The sequence below is a fragment of the Bos taurus genome, chromosome X (genome assembly GCF_002263795.3).
Source record: "Bos taurus isolate L1 Dominette 01449 registration number 42190680 breed Hereford chromosome X, ARS-UCD2.0, whole genome shotgun sequence".
Taxonomy (NCBI): domain Eukaryota; kingdom Metazoa; phylum Chordata; class Mammalia; order Artiodactyla; family Bovidae; genus Bos; species Bos taurus.
Window position 1 is genome coordinate 74,150,524 of NC_037357.1, and position 16,510 is coordinate 74,167,033.

The 16,510-nt window shown below is 40.2% G+C and overlaps 1 protein-coding gene across 1 annotated transcript in view; it reads left to right on the plus strand.

Moving 5' to 3' along the window:
- Window positions 1-11,102: 11,102 nt before the first annotated feature.
- LOC519208 (fibronectin type III domain containing protein 3C1) overlaps window positions 11,103-16,510 on the plus strand; it is a 66,754-nt gene continuing 61,346 nt past the window's right edge. Inside the window, exons 1-4 of the mRNA XM_024988398.2 lie at window positions 11,103-11,215; window positions 13,229-13,348; window positions 13,657-13,732; window positions 15,728-15,804. Of these exons, the coding sequence (XP_024844166.1) occupies window positions 11,135-11,215; window positions 13,229-13,348; window positions 13,657-13,732; window positions 15,728-15,804 (354 nt within the window). The 5' untranslated portion in view covers window positions 11,103-11,134. The remainder of the gene's footprint in view (window positions 11,216-13,228; window positions 13,349-13,656; window positions 13,733-15,727; window positions 15,805-16,510) is intronic.

Genomic DNA, 16,510 nt, shown 5'->3' on the forward strand with positions numbered 1-16,510 from the left:
ATGGATTAAAGATCAAAACTTAAGACCAGAAACTATAAAACTCCTAGAGGAAAATATAGGCAAAACACTCTCTGGCATAAATCACAGCTGGATCCTCTATGACCCGCCTCCCAGAATATTGAAAATAAAAGCAAAAATAAACAAATAGGACCTAATTAAAATTAAAACCTTCTGAACAACAAAAGAAACTATAAGTAAGGTGAAAAGACAGCCTTCCGAATGGGAGAAAATAATAGCAAATGAAGCAACAGACAAAGAATTAATCTCAAAAATATACAAGCAACTCCTACAGCTCAACTCCAGAAAAATAAATGACCCAATCAAAAAATGGGCCAAAGAACTAAATAGACATTTCTCCAAAGACATACAGATGGCTAACAAACACATGAAAAAATGCTCAACATCACTCATTTTCAGAGAAATGCAAATCAAAACCACAATGAGGTACCATTTCACGCCAGTCAGAATGGCTGCTATCCAAAAGTCTACAAGCAACAAATGCTGGAGAGGGTGTGGAGAAAAGGGAACCCTCTTACACTGTTGGTGGGAATGAAAACTAGTACAGCCACTATGGAGAACAGTGTGGAGATTCCTTAAAAAGCCGGAAATAGAACTGCCTTATGACCCAGCAATCCCACTGCTGGGCATACACACTGAGGAAACCAGAATTGAAACAGACACGTGTACCCCAATGTTCACTGCAGCACTGTTTATAATAGCCAGGATATGAAAGAAACCTAGATGTTCATCAGCAGATGAATGGATAAGAAAGGTGTGGTACATATACACAATGGAGTATTACTCAGCCATTGAACCAGTTCTAATGAGGTGGTTGAAACTGGAGCCAATTATACAGAGTGAAGTAAGCCAGAAAGAAAATCACCAAAACTTTTAAAATCTCGACTTTTCAATAATAGCCATGCTAACAAGTGTGAAGTGATGCCTCCCAGACTTCCATAATTGCACACCTGACTGTGAGTGATTGTCAAAAAGGGTGATCTTTGGGTCAGATCAGATCAGATCAGTCGCTCAGTCGTGTCCGACTCTTTGCAACCCCATGAATCGCAGCACGCCAGGCCTCTCTGTCCATCACCAACTCCCGGAGTTCACTCAGACTCACGTCCATCGAGTCAGTGATGCCATCCAGCCATCTCATCCTCTGTCGTCCCCTTCTCCTCCTGCCCCCAATCCCTCCCAGAAATCTTTGGGTCAGGGGAAGTGAAATAGTGAAGTGTCTCAGTCGTGTCTGACTCTGCAATCCCATGGACTGTAGCCTACCAGGCTCCTCCATTCATGGAATTTTCCAGGCCAGAGTACTGTAGTGGGTTGCCATTTCCTTCTCCAGGGGATGTTCCCAACCCAGGGATCAAACCCAGGTCTCCCACATTGCAGGCAGATGCTTTACCTTCTGAGCCACCAGGGGCAGGGGAAGGATAGTAAAAAACTCTAAGTCTGCCATGTTGGTGGCATCACTCCATCTAACATTTCTAAAGTGCCTACTGTATGCTCACCAATGCAGAATACAAAAACAGGAAGACTTGCATAATCAGGGGTAAAGCAGGACTTTGACCTCAGGTGCTTAGACCCAGACTTATTGCTATGAAACAATGCAATTTTACATTATTTAGAAAACTAAAATAATTATAATAAGATCACATATCTTCTTGCAGAAAGATTCAGTTTACCTTATTGGTGGCTTACCCAATTAATATTTATTTCAAGGGAATAAAAAATATACCTTTATCAAGCTAGAAGTTAATTTTAAAAAGCAGCTTTTGGCAAGAGTATATTGTAGAAGACTTTTAATAACTTATTTCCAGTTTTAAAAATATTTGTGACTTTGGAATTGGAATTTAAAAAGGCTGTAGTTTTTCAGTTGCTCAGCCATTTCTGACTCTATGTGATCCCATGGACTGCAGCATGCCAGGCTTCCTTATCCTTCACCATCTCCTGGAATTTGCTCAAATTCATGTCCATTGAGTTAGTGATGCCATCTAACCATTGCATCCTCTATCAACCCCGTCTCCTCCTGTCCTCAATCTTTCCCAGTATCGATGTCTTTTCCAAAGAGTTGGCCCTTCATATTGAAAGGTTGTTTTTGAACCACGAAAAGACGCTGGGATTCTTGGCCTCCGGAGGAGAGGAATTCAATCCAGGGCCAGAGACAAGGTTTGATCGCTCAGAGCTTTTGTGTAATAAAGTTTTATTAAAGTATAAATGAGATAAAGCTTCTGACATAGGCATCAGAAGGGGCAGAAAGAGTACCCCCTGCTAGTCTTCAGCTGGATGTTATATAGTCACTAGCAGTTTGTTAATGAAATAAAGGAATGTCTTAAAACTCAGAATGGCACCAGGCCCCTCATCCATAAGATGTATTTGGGGATAATCTTGGCACCAGACGAGTCATCCCGGGCCATAAAATGATTGACTTGAATCTTGTAGAAGGGCAGATTACCATACAAATAGTTTCGTTTACATAGATTAGGGGAACAATGTCTGAGTATAACATAATGGTTTGTCAAGTAGGTTCTGAGCCATTAGGCGGAACTGATTTGAAGACAGCGTCTGGGGTAAATGCATAGTACATTAACATAGCTTAAGACAAACATTTCCATGAGAAAAATGCGTTGGTTAACTCAAGGTTTGAGAATAGTTAACTTCAGATGGAACCAGGTGTCATTATGGCAAAAGAGTATTTTAAGAGAAACCTCCTTTTAAATTTGAGAGAGAGAAAAATGTCTGACACTTGCAGCCTATTTCCTCTGTTTGGAGACCCCTGGTCTTCCTGCCTGTTACCCTCACATTCCCCCCTTTTCTTTTAGGAGAAATTGTTGCCTAGGGAAAAGGGGCATTGTTCTCATCCCATAACTGTTTCCAAGCTGACAAGGGGCATTGTACCTAAATTGGTGAGGCAACATATTCTCCTAACCCTCATACCGAGGATTTCTGATCCAGGAAGAAGCTGTAGCAGTAGCAGGAGTTTGAGCAACCATTTGTAACTTAAAAGCTTTCATGTGACTAGAAACAAATCAGTTACACAGTTACAGATGCATGGAGCAAACAGCAAAAACAAAACAATCAGAATTATTATTATTAAGATAATTTTCCACCATGGGGAACTAGTTAATGTCTCCCAAAGTGAGGCGATTGAGGCTTCAAAAGTATCCATAGCCCCAATCATCTTGTTCATGTGTTTAGTAAAATGAGTAACATTAGTGCTCATATCAGGTATATATGTACAGCATTGGGTATGAATAATGGTACAAGTTCCTCCTTGCACAGTTGTCAGAATATATAAATCCAATCTGTTTTGTAAAACACCTTTTTAATTTGTGCTTGTTCAGCATTAGAGCTGAAATAACTTTTTGAGAATCTTGTAATGACTGTTGAGTAAAATTAGTCAACGCATCCACTTGTAGCATAACATCTGTAGTTCCCAAAGAGGGAACAAACACTGCAGCCAAATAATCATACCAGTGAAATACGGACCTTGCCCACTGAGTTTTAAGGTGGGGTGAATTAGCAGGCTTTTCTGGAAGCTCTGAAAATATAAAGCCGTGAGTAAAGGCTAGACCCAGGGTGCATCTCCCTGTCCAACCAGGGAGAAGCCATGTTCATAGGTAAGAGCCACATGTCCAGTAAGTCCCGTTTGGACCAAGCCAGTGTGGCTGAGATATCCAGTCCCAATTAGTGCCTGGCCAGACAAAGGGAGGACCTGAACTGGGGTTGGAAAACATGGGAATGATTACGTTGCATATTTCCTAAGGCAAAAATCCCAATTGTTTCCAATCATTGTAATTAAGTTGTTGGCTAACTTTTGGGGATGGCACTGTTTGTTCCCAGTATATAGGGGCAGTAGATATTAGACGTCCTTTTTCAGGAGTTAGCCGTATAACCTCATCCCATATTTGATAAACATCAGGTAAAAAACCATTAGATATAGACCTATTTGCCTTATGTGTAGCAAAATAGTCATTAAACCAAGACAATGTATAATCAAAATTAAAAGTCACATTATGTCCATAGTTAAAGTACAAAGTGTTGCACCAGTCCATTTTAGGGTTGTTAGATGTCATCAGATGAAGAAGAGGCATCACATATGATTGTTGTCAAAGATATTCGCAGACTTGGAGAAAGCGTTTTCCTTGAAGAGGAGATGTCCACCACAGGAAGCCTTCCACTGATGAAGAGGAGAGTGCTCCGCAGACCCAGAAGTTAGACTGATTGTGGAATGCAGCGTAGGAGTGAGCCCAGGACAGGAAGGCATTGTCTTGAGGATCAAATGGTAGATTCAGAATTTTGGGAGTCAGCAGAAGTAGGCTCACATAGATTATCAGGCCCATCTGAAAAGTACAAAATCAGAGCAGAGAAAGTAAAGACATAAAATGACATCACTTAGTTCTGGTCAGGGTGTCACCTCTTAACTTAAGTGTGATGTACCCACGAATCAATTCCTGGCACTTTGACAACTGTGGGAGAAGAAAGAATAACCTGGCAAGGGCCTTCCCAGAGGGGCTTGAGGGATGGGCCCCCAGACCCCAATGTTTTTATGAAGACCTTGGTTCCTGGCTCTAATAGAGGCTTGCTTGACTCAGAGGCTGCGTCAGGAGTCATCTCCCAGAGTTCTGTTAATGCCTGTTGAAAAGCTGAGAGCTGAGTTACATAACTAATTAATTCCAAGGCTTCAGGGTCTATAACAATGTCTGTGCATAAGAAAGGCCTTTCATACATACATTCAAAGGGGGACAGTCCCTCCTTTTGGGGGGCAGTTCGAGCCCTCACTAAAGCTATGGGTAGGACTTTAATCCAATTGTCCTGCATCTCTTGAGTTAATTTGCACAGATGTCTTTTGATAATGTCATTAGCTTTTTCAACCTTCCCTGAGTATTGGGGTCTCCAGGAACAGTATAAGTGATATTCTATTCCTAGAGCTTTAGACACCCCCTGAGTTACAGCAGCTTTAAAGGTGGAGACATTGTCGCTCTGAAGGCTCCATGGCAGCCCAAGCCTGGGGATAATTTCATGGATTAAAATCTTTATAACCTTCTTAGCCTGTTGACTATGACAGGGAAAAGGCTCAATCCACCCAATAAAAGTATCCACCCAAACATGTAAGCAAGAATATCCATTAGCTTTTGGCATATGAGTAAAATCAATTTTCCAGTCCTTTCCAGGATACTTCCCTCTTCGTTATAATCCAGATTTTGTTAGCTTTTCAGCCTTTGGGTTATTTTTCTAACAAACCTCACACCTTTTGATAATGTTCTTTAAAGTATTTATTACATTTTTACCTTCAAACAAATGAGAAGCCATCTGGTAAGTACTCTCTGCACCCAAATGAAAACTCTGGTGTAAACACTTAAGAATTTTCCACTGAGCATTTTCAGGAATTTTTAATAGTCCATCCTCAGACTGTAACCATCCTTTATCAGTAATCTTTGCTCTTCTTTTCTCATATCTTTCTAATTCTTCCTCAGTATATTATGGTTTTTCCTGTTCCACAGGACCTGTCCAAATCAAAGGCGTCTGTAGTGAAGGGGTTTCATAAAGTGGCGCTTTTCTGGCTTGACAGTCAGCCAACTGATTGCCTTCTGCTACTCTACTGGGTCGCACAGAGTCGGACACGACTGAAGCGACTTAGCAGCAGCAGCACTCTACTCCAATCCCTGCTGTGTCCTTTGCAATGCATAACAGCTACTTCTTTAGGACAATATATAGCCGTTAAAAGTCTCTCATCTCTCTGAAATGCTTAATAGGTTCTCCTGTTGCTATTTTAAACTGTCTTTATTTCCATATTGCAGCATGAGCATGTAAAGTTAAATAAGCATACTTAGAGTCAGTGTCATTTGCTGCCCTTTGCTTAACTCTAGAGCTCGGGTCAGAGACACAAGCTCTGCTAACTGAGAGCACTGGTTCCCTAGGGGAGAGATTTTGCTTCTAAAACCTGTTCAGCAGTCACCACAGCATAAACTGCTTTACACTTTCCATCCCGAACAAAAGAACTGCCATCTGTAAATATTTCCATGTCAGGATTGTCTAATGGAGTATTCTTTAGATCTTCCTGAGCTGCATAGTTTAAAGTTAGAAATTGGGAACAATCGTGATTGGGTATTTCATTTTCCTTCTCAGGAAGGAAAGTGGCAGGATTTAAATTTCCACAAACTTTAAGCTTAGTTACTGGTCCTTCTAACAACAATGACTGATATAAGAATCCGACTGTCTCTCATCCAAATATTAACCTTAGAGTTTAAGATTCCACTCACATCACGAGAAGTCAGTACAGTAAGGTTTCGTCCATTAATTATTTTTAAAGCTTCAGGTGCTAATAGGGCCGCTGCCCCAATTACTCTTAGGCAGTGGGGCCACCCACGTGAAATTATATCTAATTCTCTACTTAGATAAGCAATAGGTTGCTGGTGAGGCCCTCGGGGTTGTGTCAAAATTCCTAAGGCCATACCTTTTCTTTCAGTGACAAACAAATTAAATTTTGACCCTGTGGCCAAGCTCAAAGTGGGAGCTTGTAGGAGAGCAGTCTGAAGAACCTTAAAAGCCTTTTGAGTATCTGGAGACCAAACCAGTTTGTCGGTTTGGGCCTGCTGAGTCTCAGCTATAAGTTTATATAAAGGCTGGGCAAGTTCCCCATAACCCGGAATCTAAATGTGACAGTAGTCTGTGATTCCCAAAAATCTTCTCAGTTGTCTTAAAGTCATAGGTAGGGGATGATTTAGTTTAGGTTTAATTTTCTCAGAGCCTATGGCCCCAGTCTCTTTTGATATGATTAGGCCCAGATATCTAACAGATTATTGACAAAGCTGAGCCTTTTCTCTTGATGTCCTGTAACCGCAGCCTGTCAGAAAGTTTAAGAAATCTTTTGAGGCTCATGAATAAGTTTTTTCTGTCTCAGCACAGAGCAGAATATCATCTACATATCGTAACACCACTATTTCACAATTATTAAAGTTTGGTAGATCTCGTGACAAGTTTGTCCAAATATGTGAGAACTGTCATGAAATCTCTGGGGCAAAACTGTCCAGGTTAACAGAAGCTGGCTGTGTAGGGTCTTTAAAGGCAAGTAGAAATTTACTTTTTTCCGCCAAAGGCACTGAATAGAAGACATCTTTCAAATCAATTACTGAGATATATTTTAGCTCGTTCAGGAATTTTAGACAATAGAGTATAAGGACTAGGCACTATAGGGTGTAAAGGAACTACAGCCTCATGTATTATTTGTAAATCTTGAACTAGTCTGTATTTATCATTTGATTTTTTTATATCTAAAATAGGAGTGTTGGATGGACTGTTAAAGGGAATTAATAGTCTCTGTTCCTTTAAATTTTTGATGATGGGTTTAAACTCTTTTCTAATCTCAGGTTTTAGTGAATACTGTTTCTTACGTGGAAATAAGTTTGGGTCTTTGAGCTTGACAACTTCAGGAATAGCATTTGGTGTTCGACCCACAGATCTTTCATCAGCCCACACTCTAGGATTTACATTTTGTTCAATTAAAGGGAGAGAAAGGGAGGGCTCCATATTCATGAAAACAGAGGCATGGACCTTGTTCAGTATATCCCTCCCCAAAAGGGGTGAGGGAGACTCTGGTGCAATCAGAAACTCGTGTGAAAATAGCACAGAATCTCAGTTACAACTTAAAGAATAACTGAAAAAATATCTTTTGGCTCATCTAGACAGTCTCATTACGGAAGCGGATCAGGAAGAAAGTGGGCCAGGGGCTTCAGTAAGCACAGAGTAAGTTGCCCCAGTATCTAAAAGGAAATTGATGGATTGGCCCCCCACAGTTATTAATACTCGAGGTTCCTCGGGTGTAATTAGGATGGGAGCTTGTTTGTGGACCCCCGGGCACCTTCAGTCCTGATTGTTTTGAGAGTCCCACCCCGGAGACCTACGCCTCTGGGGGCAGTCTCTTCTAGTGTGGTCCTTTACAGACCGGACATGGAGCCGGGGGCGGCTTGGATGCCTGAGGGCAATCCCGCTTGAGGTGTCCCTCCTTTCTACAGTAATAGCAAGCCCATCTCTTCTTACCTGGGTCCCACTGGGCTTTTTTTTCAGGCTGTTTAAGAATGGTTTTCACAGCCATTGTGAAGGCTTCTACCTGTTTCTTTGTCTTTTTTTCTTTTTCTTATATTCCCTATGATAATATATTGTCTGAGCCAGTTGTAACGGAGTATCTAAAGACTGATTTGGTCCATACGCCTGTTTTAAGAGCTTACGGTGGATATCTGGAGTGGACTAAGTGAGAAATCTATCTTTTAAGATCTCTTTTTCCTCTTCACTTTTGGAATCAGTTTCAGGGAATCTGAGAAGGGCTTCTCTCAGTCTATCTAGGAATTACCAGGAGCTTCCTTTTCCTCCTGTTCTATGTTTGTCAATTTGCCATAGTGGAATGTGAAGTCAAGTGGGCCTTAGAAAGCATCACTACAAACAAAGCTACTGAAGGTGATGGAATTCCAGTTCAGCTATTTCAAATCCTGAAAGATGATGCTGTGAAAGTGCTGCACTCAATAGGACAGCAATTTGGGAAAGACAGCAGTGGCCACAGGAGTGGAAAAGGTCAGTTTTCATTCCAATCCCAAAGAAAGGCAATGCCAAAGAAAGCTCAAACTACCACACAGTTGCACTCATCTCACACGCTAGTAAAGTAATGCTCAAAATTCTCCAAGCCAGGCTTCAACAATATGGGAACCGTGAACTTCCTGATGTTCAAGCTGGTTTTAGAAAAGGCAGAGGAACCAGAGATCAAATTGCCAACATCTGCTGGATCATCAAAAAAGCAAGAGAGTTCCAGAAAAACATCTATTTCTGCTTCATTGACTATACCAAAGCCTTTGACTGTGTGGATCACAATAAACTGTGGAAAAATCTGAAAGAGATGGAAGTACCAGACCACCTGATCTGCCTCTTGAGAAACCTATACGCAGGTTGGGAAGCAACAGTTAGAACTGGACATGGAACAACAGACTGGTTCCAAATAGGAAAAGGAGTACGTCAAGGCTGTATATTGTCACCCTGTTTATTTAACTTATATGCAGAGTACATCAGGAGAAACGCTGGGCTGGAAGAAGCACAAGCTGGAATCAAGATTGCTGGGAGAAATATCAATAACCTCAGGTATGCAGACGACACCACCCTTATGGCAGAAAGTGAAGAGGAACTAAAAAGCCTCTTGATGAAAGTGAAAGTGGAGAGTGAAAAAGTTGGCTTAAAGTTCAACATTCAGAAAACGAAGATCATGGCATCTGGTCCCATCACTTCATGGGAAATAGATGGGGAAACAGTGGAAACAGTGTCAGACTTTATTTTTCTGGGCTCCAAAATTCCTGCAGATGGTGATTGCAGAGATAAAATTAAAAGATGCTTACTCCTTGGAAGGAAAGTTATGACCAACCTAAACAGCATATTCAAAAACAGAGACATTACTTTGCCAACAAAGGTCCGTCTAATCAAGGCTATGGTTTTTCCAGTGGTCATGTATAGATGTGAGAGTTGGACTGTGAAGAAAGCTGAGCACCGAAGAATTGATGCTTTTGAACTGTGGTGTTGGAGAAGACTCTTGAGAGTCCCTTGGACTGCAAGGAGATCCAACCAGTGCATTCTAAAGGAAATCAGTCCTGGGTGTTCATTGGAAAGACTGAGGCTAAAGCTGAAACTCCAATACTTTGGTCACCTCATGTGAAGAGTTGACTCATTGGAAAAGACTCTGATGCTGGGAGGGATTGGGGGCGGGAGGAGAAGGGGACTACAGAGGATGAGATGTCTGGATGGCATCACTGACTCGATGGACATGAGTTTGTGTGACCTCCGGGAGTTGGTGATGGACAGGGAGGCCTGGCGTGCTGCAATTCATGGGGTCGCAAAGAGTCAGACACGACTGAGCGACTGAACTGAACTGAAAGGCTTAGCACGTGCCTGCCTGAGTCCTTCAAGAATACATCTGACAAAATGACTCTGATCCCATCTTCCTTTAGCTGTGTTGTAGTCCCATTCTGGTTCTGTAATTGGGACCGCCTGATTTCCAGTGGGGAGGGCGGTTATCTCGTCCTCCCTCTTTCTTCCTGATTCATTACCAAGACATTTATCTCCATCAGTTCAGTTCAGTCTAAGTGGCTTTTCACAGTTGAGTAGTATTTAAAACTTTAAGTTTGTAAGTATTTCTTATAATCCTAAACTAAGAGAATATATGCATTTTCCTGCTAGATGCATTCCATACTTCTTTAAATCTTTCATTTTTGGAAAGCTATATTCACAAGCAAAAAGTCTCCAAAGACTGCATTAAAAAAAAAAAAGAAGAAGAAAGAAAAACTTGGTAAGGAAATGATGTAAGCAGTGACTAGAATTATGACATAGTGAAAATTCTTTTGCATCAGTAGTTACCACGGAGATGTAGAACCACAGCAATACACTTCATTTGGAGAACTTGCCTAGCTCCAAGAGGTTTCTTCTTGAGTATCCTCTTTCTCCACCTTCAAAAACATCATATTTTTCTTTCTGATTTTTGTCCAGGTGTATATGGACCCAAGGATCTGGACTGCTACACCATATTTTATCACTTGGTTCCATCTACACATGAAGTATTTGAACCTGGAAAGTATTCTAAGTTTAAAGGTTTGGATTTAAAGCTTTGAGCCATGTTTAAGATACTTGATTTTAGTATCTGAAACAGTTAAGATAAATATCTATGGTCCTATCATTTTAAAAGGTATCTAGTTAATTTTTAAAGCCTTCTAAGCAATATGAAGTCTTATTTGGCAGTTATCATAGATTGGAAATTAACTGAACTTGATCTGAGTGAACCAAATGACCAATAACTTGTTTAAATCATTCTTCACACTGTAAAATGCAGCTATCTTTATTTAATGAGTGAAGAGTGAACACTCAAAGCTCTACTCTTAACATTCTATTCTTTCATTTATGAAAACAAATAATTATTTTGAAATGTTGCCATAAAACAATTTCAGTTAAGTAAACATTTCTGGAGAGAAAAATTATATGATGGATTTTCCTAGGAATATTTTATCAGGTTTTGTCATTTAAAATCACTGTGATTTAATTTGATTAATCTAAGTTTTCGCTCCCTTTTTAGAAACATCACTTTTTGTGAAAGCCAAACTTTTTAGACATGACTGAACATGGGCTTGCATCTACTCTTACTGAAATGCCTCTTTTAACTCCACTGATCAACGGAGATCCTATACATCAGGTAAGGGTAGTTTTGCCTTTTTTTTTTTTTTTTCATTAAAACTGTTCAAATTTTTATTGAATTCAGTATTAGCTTTTATTTAGAAAAACTGTGTCACTTTTAATGACTGGTCACTTACTTTGCAAGTTTTTAGTCTTTTTATCAACATCTACTTATCTTCTTCTTAACATTGCTTGAGTGATATTTAACACTACCTTAGGTCCCACATTACCTCCTTTTGTGTGGATTTAGATTCTTTTGTAGCCTTTATTGGTAGGCTCAGAAGTCCTGGCAATGTGTCTTAAAGTTATACGACCCAGAGCTTGTTCTGTTGAATGATTTTAAATATGACTCTAAAGCAGATTCAACTTCCTTCATAGTCATTCATAGCTGTAAGTTCAACTTGCTAATATTTAAAAGTATCATTTTGAGCAACAGTGACATCTACCCACAGACTTGGTCTCCAGAAAGAAAGAGGGTGTGATTCAGATTTAGGATTCACCCATTTAAGATAATCTACTGAAGAAAAGTCATCTACATATGTAATATAATTTCAGACTTAAATTTAAGACAGTAGGGAAAAACCACTACACCATTCAGGTATGACCTAAATCAAATCCCTTTTGATTATACAGTGAAGTAAGAAATAGATTTAAAGGACTAGGTCTGATAGAGTGCCTGATGAACTATGGACAGAGGTTCGTGACACTGTACAGGAGACAGGGATCAAGACCATCCCCAAGAAGAAGAAATGCAAAAAAGCAAAATGGCTATCTGAGGAGGCCTTACAAATAGCTGTGAAAAGAAGAGAAGTGAAAAGCAAAGGAGGAAAGGAAAGCTATACCCATTTGAATGCAGAGTTCCAAAGAATAGCAAGGGGAGATAAGAAAGCCTTCTTTGGTGACCAGTGCAAAGAAATAAAGGAAAACAATAGAATGGGAAAGACTAGAGATCTCTTCAAGAAACTTAGAGATAACAAGGGAACATTTCATGCAAAGATGGGCTCAATAAAGGACAGAAATGGTAGAGACCTAACAGAAGCAGAAGATATTGAGAAGAGATGGCAAGAATACACAGAAGAACTGTACAAGAAAGATCTTCATGACCCAGATAATCACGATGCTGTGATCACTCACCTAGAGGCAGGTATCCTGGAATGTGAAGTCAAGTGGGCCTTAGGAAGCATCACTATGAACAAAGCTAGTGGAGGTGATGGAATTCTAGTTGAGCTATTTCAAATCCTAAAAGATGATGCTATGAAAGTGCTGACTCAATATGTCAGCAAATTTGGGAAACTCAGCAGTAGCCACAGGACTGGAAAAGGTCAGTTTTCATTCCAATCCCAAAGAAAGGCAATGCCAAAGTATGCTCAAACTACCACACAAATTCACTCATCTCACACACTAGCAAATTAATGCTCAAAATTCTCCAAGCCAGGCTTCAGAAATACTGTGAACGGTGAACTTCCAGACGTTCAAGTTGGTTTTAGAAAAGGCAGAGGAACCAGAGATCAAATTGCCAACATCCGCTGGACCAAAAAAGAAAGACAGCTCCTGAAAAACATCTATTTCCACTTTATTGACTATGCCAAAGCCTTTGTGGGGATCACAATAAACAGTGGAAAATTCTGAAAGAGATGGGAATACCAGACCACCTGACTTTGGCCACGTGATTGGAAGAACTGACTCACTGGAAAAGACCCTGATGCGGGAAAGATTAAAGGTGGGAGGAGAGGGGGATGACAGAGGATAAGATGGTTGGATCACTGACCCAATGAACATGAGTTTGAGTAAACTCTGGGAGTTGGTGATGGACAGGGAGGCCTGGCATGCTGCAGTCCAGAGGGGTTGCAGAGAGTTGGACGCGACTGAGTGACTGAACTGAACTGAACTGAACTGAATGTGAAAAGGTCTCTGTTTTTCTTCAGAGCTTAAAAAAATGAGCAAATATTGTACTTCTAGCTTATCACTTTGACATGTCAAAAGCAGCCAGTATAAAAATGACCTTATTAAAATTAAAATTACTTTTTACTAGATGGAGAGTTATCTGGATACCACTGTTGGAACACCGTGTACTACTAATTATTCACAAATGATGACTCATCCCAAGAGATATACCAGATGGCCTTCTTGTCCTCAGTACTGGGTACAACAAGTATGTCTGAATTTTTCCTTCAGATAAGTTTAGTTTTCTGTTTTTTATATTTTTGCAGAATTTTTTTTTTTTTTGAGGGATGGAATTTGCGTCCTCCATCTCAATAAACCTATTTCCTATGATCCTATTATATTAAGTTTTACTTGGGTGAGGGAGGACCTGCTCTTACTTAGTGCCTAGTTGTACTCTACTCCTTGAGAATTTTGAGACCCCAATTAGTGATTTTGAATATTTTTTTTCAAAAAGATAATGATGATTTTTTCATAGATTAATAGAAAATATGCCATTAAAGAATGATTTATTTCTAGATTATACTGGTGCACGTTAACCCTGGGGAGATCCTCACCATCAAGTCCAACGATGGGAGCATTCAAAATATTCAAGGTCAGTAAAAGTATGTATGTTGTTTGATATCAAATAGAGGTGAATTTAAATATTAGTGTGAGGTGATTTTACTAGTAATCTAATCCCCTAATATCCTTTCTTGTTTGAGCCATATTGAGTGCTCTTAAGTTTATATACTCCTCATAGGAGCATAATATCAACAGAGCAACCAGGACTCATCTTTCTAGTGCTACTACAGACCTTCATGTAAAGTACTTATAAAAATTAACAATTAATTGAAGAATTACATTTGAAAAAGTCCAGATTTTGGAACTACTCAAAGCCTTTGACTGTGTGAACCACAATAAACTGTGGAAAATTCTGAAAGAGATGGGAATACCAGACCCCCTGACCTGCCTCTTGAGAAGCCTGTATGCAGGTCAGGAAGCAACACTCAGAACTGGACATGGAACAACAGACTGGTTCCAAATAGGAAAAGGAGTATGTCAAGGCTGCATACTGTCACAAGTTGGAATCAAGATTTCCAGGAGAAATATCAATAACCTCAGATATGCAGATGACACGACCCTTATGGCAGAAAGTGAAGAGGAACTAAAAAGCCTCTTGATGAAAGTGAAAGAGGAGAGTGAAAAAGTTGGCTTAAAGCTCAACATTCATAAAACGAAGATCATGGCATCTGGTCCCATCACTTCATGGGAAATAGATGGGGAAACAGTGGAAACAGTGTCAGACTTTATTTTGGGGGCTCTGAAATCACTGCAGATGGTGGCTGCAGCCATGAAATTAAAAGACGCTTACTCCTTGGAAGAAAAGTTATGACCAACCTAGATAGCATATTGAAAAGTAGAGACATTACTTTGCCAATCATAGTCAAGGCTATGGTTTTCCCAGTGGTCATGTATGGATGTGAGAGTTGGACTGTGAAGAAGGCTGAGCACCGAAGAATTGATGCTTTTGAACTGTGGTGTTGGAGAAGACTCTTGAGAGTCCCTTGGACTGCAAGGAGATCCAACCAGTCCATTCTGAAGGAGATCAGCCCTGGGATTTCTTTGGAAGGAATGATGCTAAAGCTGAAACTCCAATACTTTGGCCACCTCATGCAAAGAGTTGACTCATTGGAAAAGACTCTGATGCTGGGAGGGATTGGGGGCAGGAGGAAAGGGGGACGACAGAAGATGAGATGGCTGGATGGCATCACTGACTCGATAGACGTGAGTCTGAGTGAACTCCGGGAGTTGGTGATGGACAAGGAGGCCTGGCGTGCTGCGATTATGGGGTCACAAAGAGTAGGACACGACTGAGTGACTGAACTGAACTGAACTGTGTAGCACTGGGTCCTTTATGTTATGTTGTTCCTCCCAAATTATTTCACTTTGCTAATTTAGTTAAAAGCCTTCATGTGAAAATTGATTTAAGTTTTTTATATAATATCACTATAAAATATATTTTATGATACAGAATAAAACTTCTATTATTCAACATACAACTATGATAGGTGAGTAAAATGGGGAAGTAAAAGACAACTATGTGTTTGTGCTAAGTCCCTTCAGTCATGTCCAACTCTTTGCTACCCTATGGACTGTAGTCCTCCAGGCTCTTCTGTCCATGGGTTTCTCCAGGCAAGACTACTGGAGTGGATTGCCATGCCCTCCTCCATGGGATCTTCCCAACCCAGGGATCAAACCCGTGTCTCCCATGTCTCCTACATTGGAAGGCAGATTCTTTACCACTAGCGCCACCTGCAAAGTGAAAAAACAATTATACTGGAAGTAAATACACTAGCTGTGTATTTGGCCAAAATTTTTATGATATAAATTTCACCCAATCCCCGTTATGTGCCTTGGTTATATTTCATCATTTGTGATGAATTTTTATTGATTTATCTGCATTCCTACCTAGTCTCCTACATAAGTAAACAAGACACAGTTTCAAAATGTCTGACTTGTTAACACTTGGAACTAGTTTTCACTGTGCAAAATTAAATGGATTTTTTTAAACTTATTTAAAATTTTATTAACAATAATTATCTTTTAGGACCTGCTGATGTACCTTTGATGTCGCCAAGTGGTACTTTGCCACCAATATATCTTCCTCCTGGTTACATGTCTCAGGTATACTACTGTAGCTTTCTTTGGTATTTAGCACTAAGCCACCATTTAACAGTTCTTTTTACATTACTGTATGATAAGAGAACTTCTAGAATACCATTTATTTATTCACTTTATTGTTATCACGAATGCTAAAAAGCAATTGCAGTGATGTTTAACCAAACCTACCTAGTTCAGTTCAGTTCAGTCACTCAGTCATGTCCAACTCTTTGTGACCCCATGAACCACCGCACTCCAGGCCTCCCTATCCATCACCAACTCCTGGAGTTTACCCAAACTCATGTCCTGTGAGTCTGAGATGCCATCCAACCATCTCATCCTCTGTCGTCCCCCTTCTACTCCAGCCCTCAATCTTTCCCAGCATCAGGGTCTTTTCCAATGAGTCAGCTCTTCGCATCAGGTGGCCAAAGTATTGGAGTTTCAGCTTCAACATCAGTCCTTCCAATGAACACCAGGGATTTATCTCTTTTAGGATGGACAGGTTGGACCTCCTTGCAGTCCAAGGGACTCTCAAGAGTCTTACCCAACACCACAGTTCAAAAGTATCAATTCTTCTGCATTAAGCTTTCATTTTAGTCCAACTCTCACATCCATACATGACCACTGGAAGTACCATAGCCTTGACTAGACGGACATTTGTTGGTAAAGAAATGTCTCTGCTTTTTAATATGTTGTTTAGGTTGATCATAACCTTCCTTCCAAGGAGTAA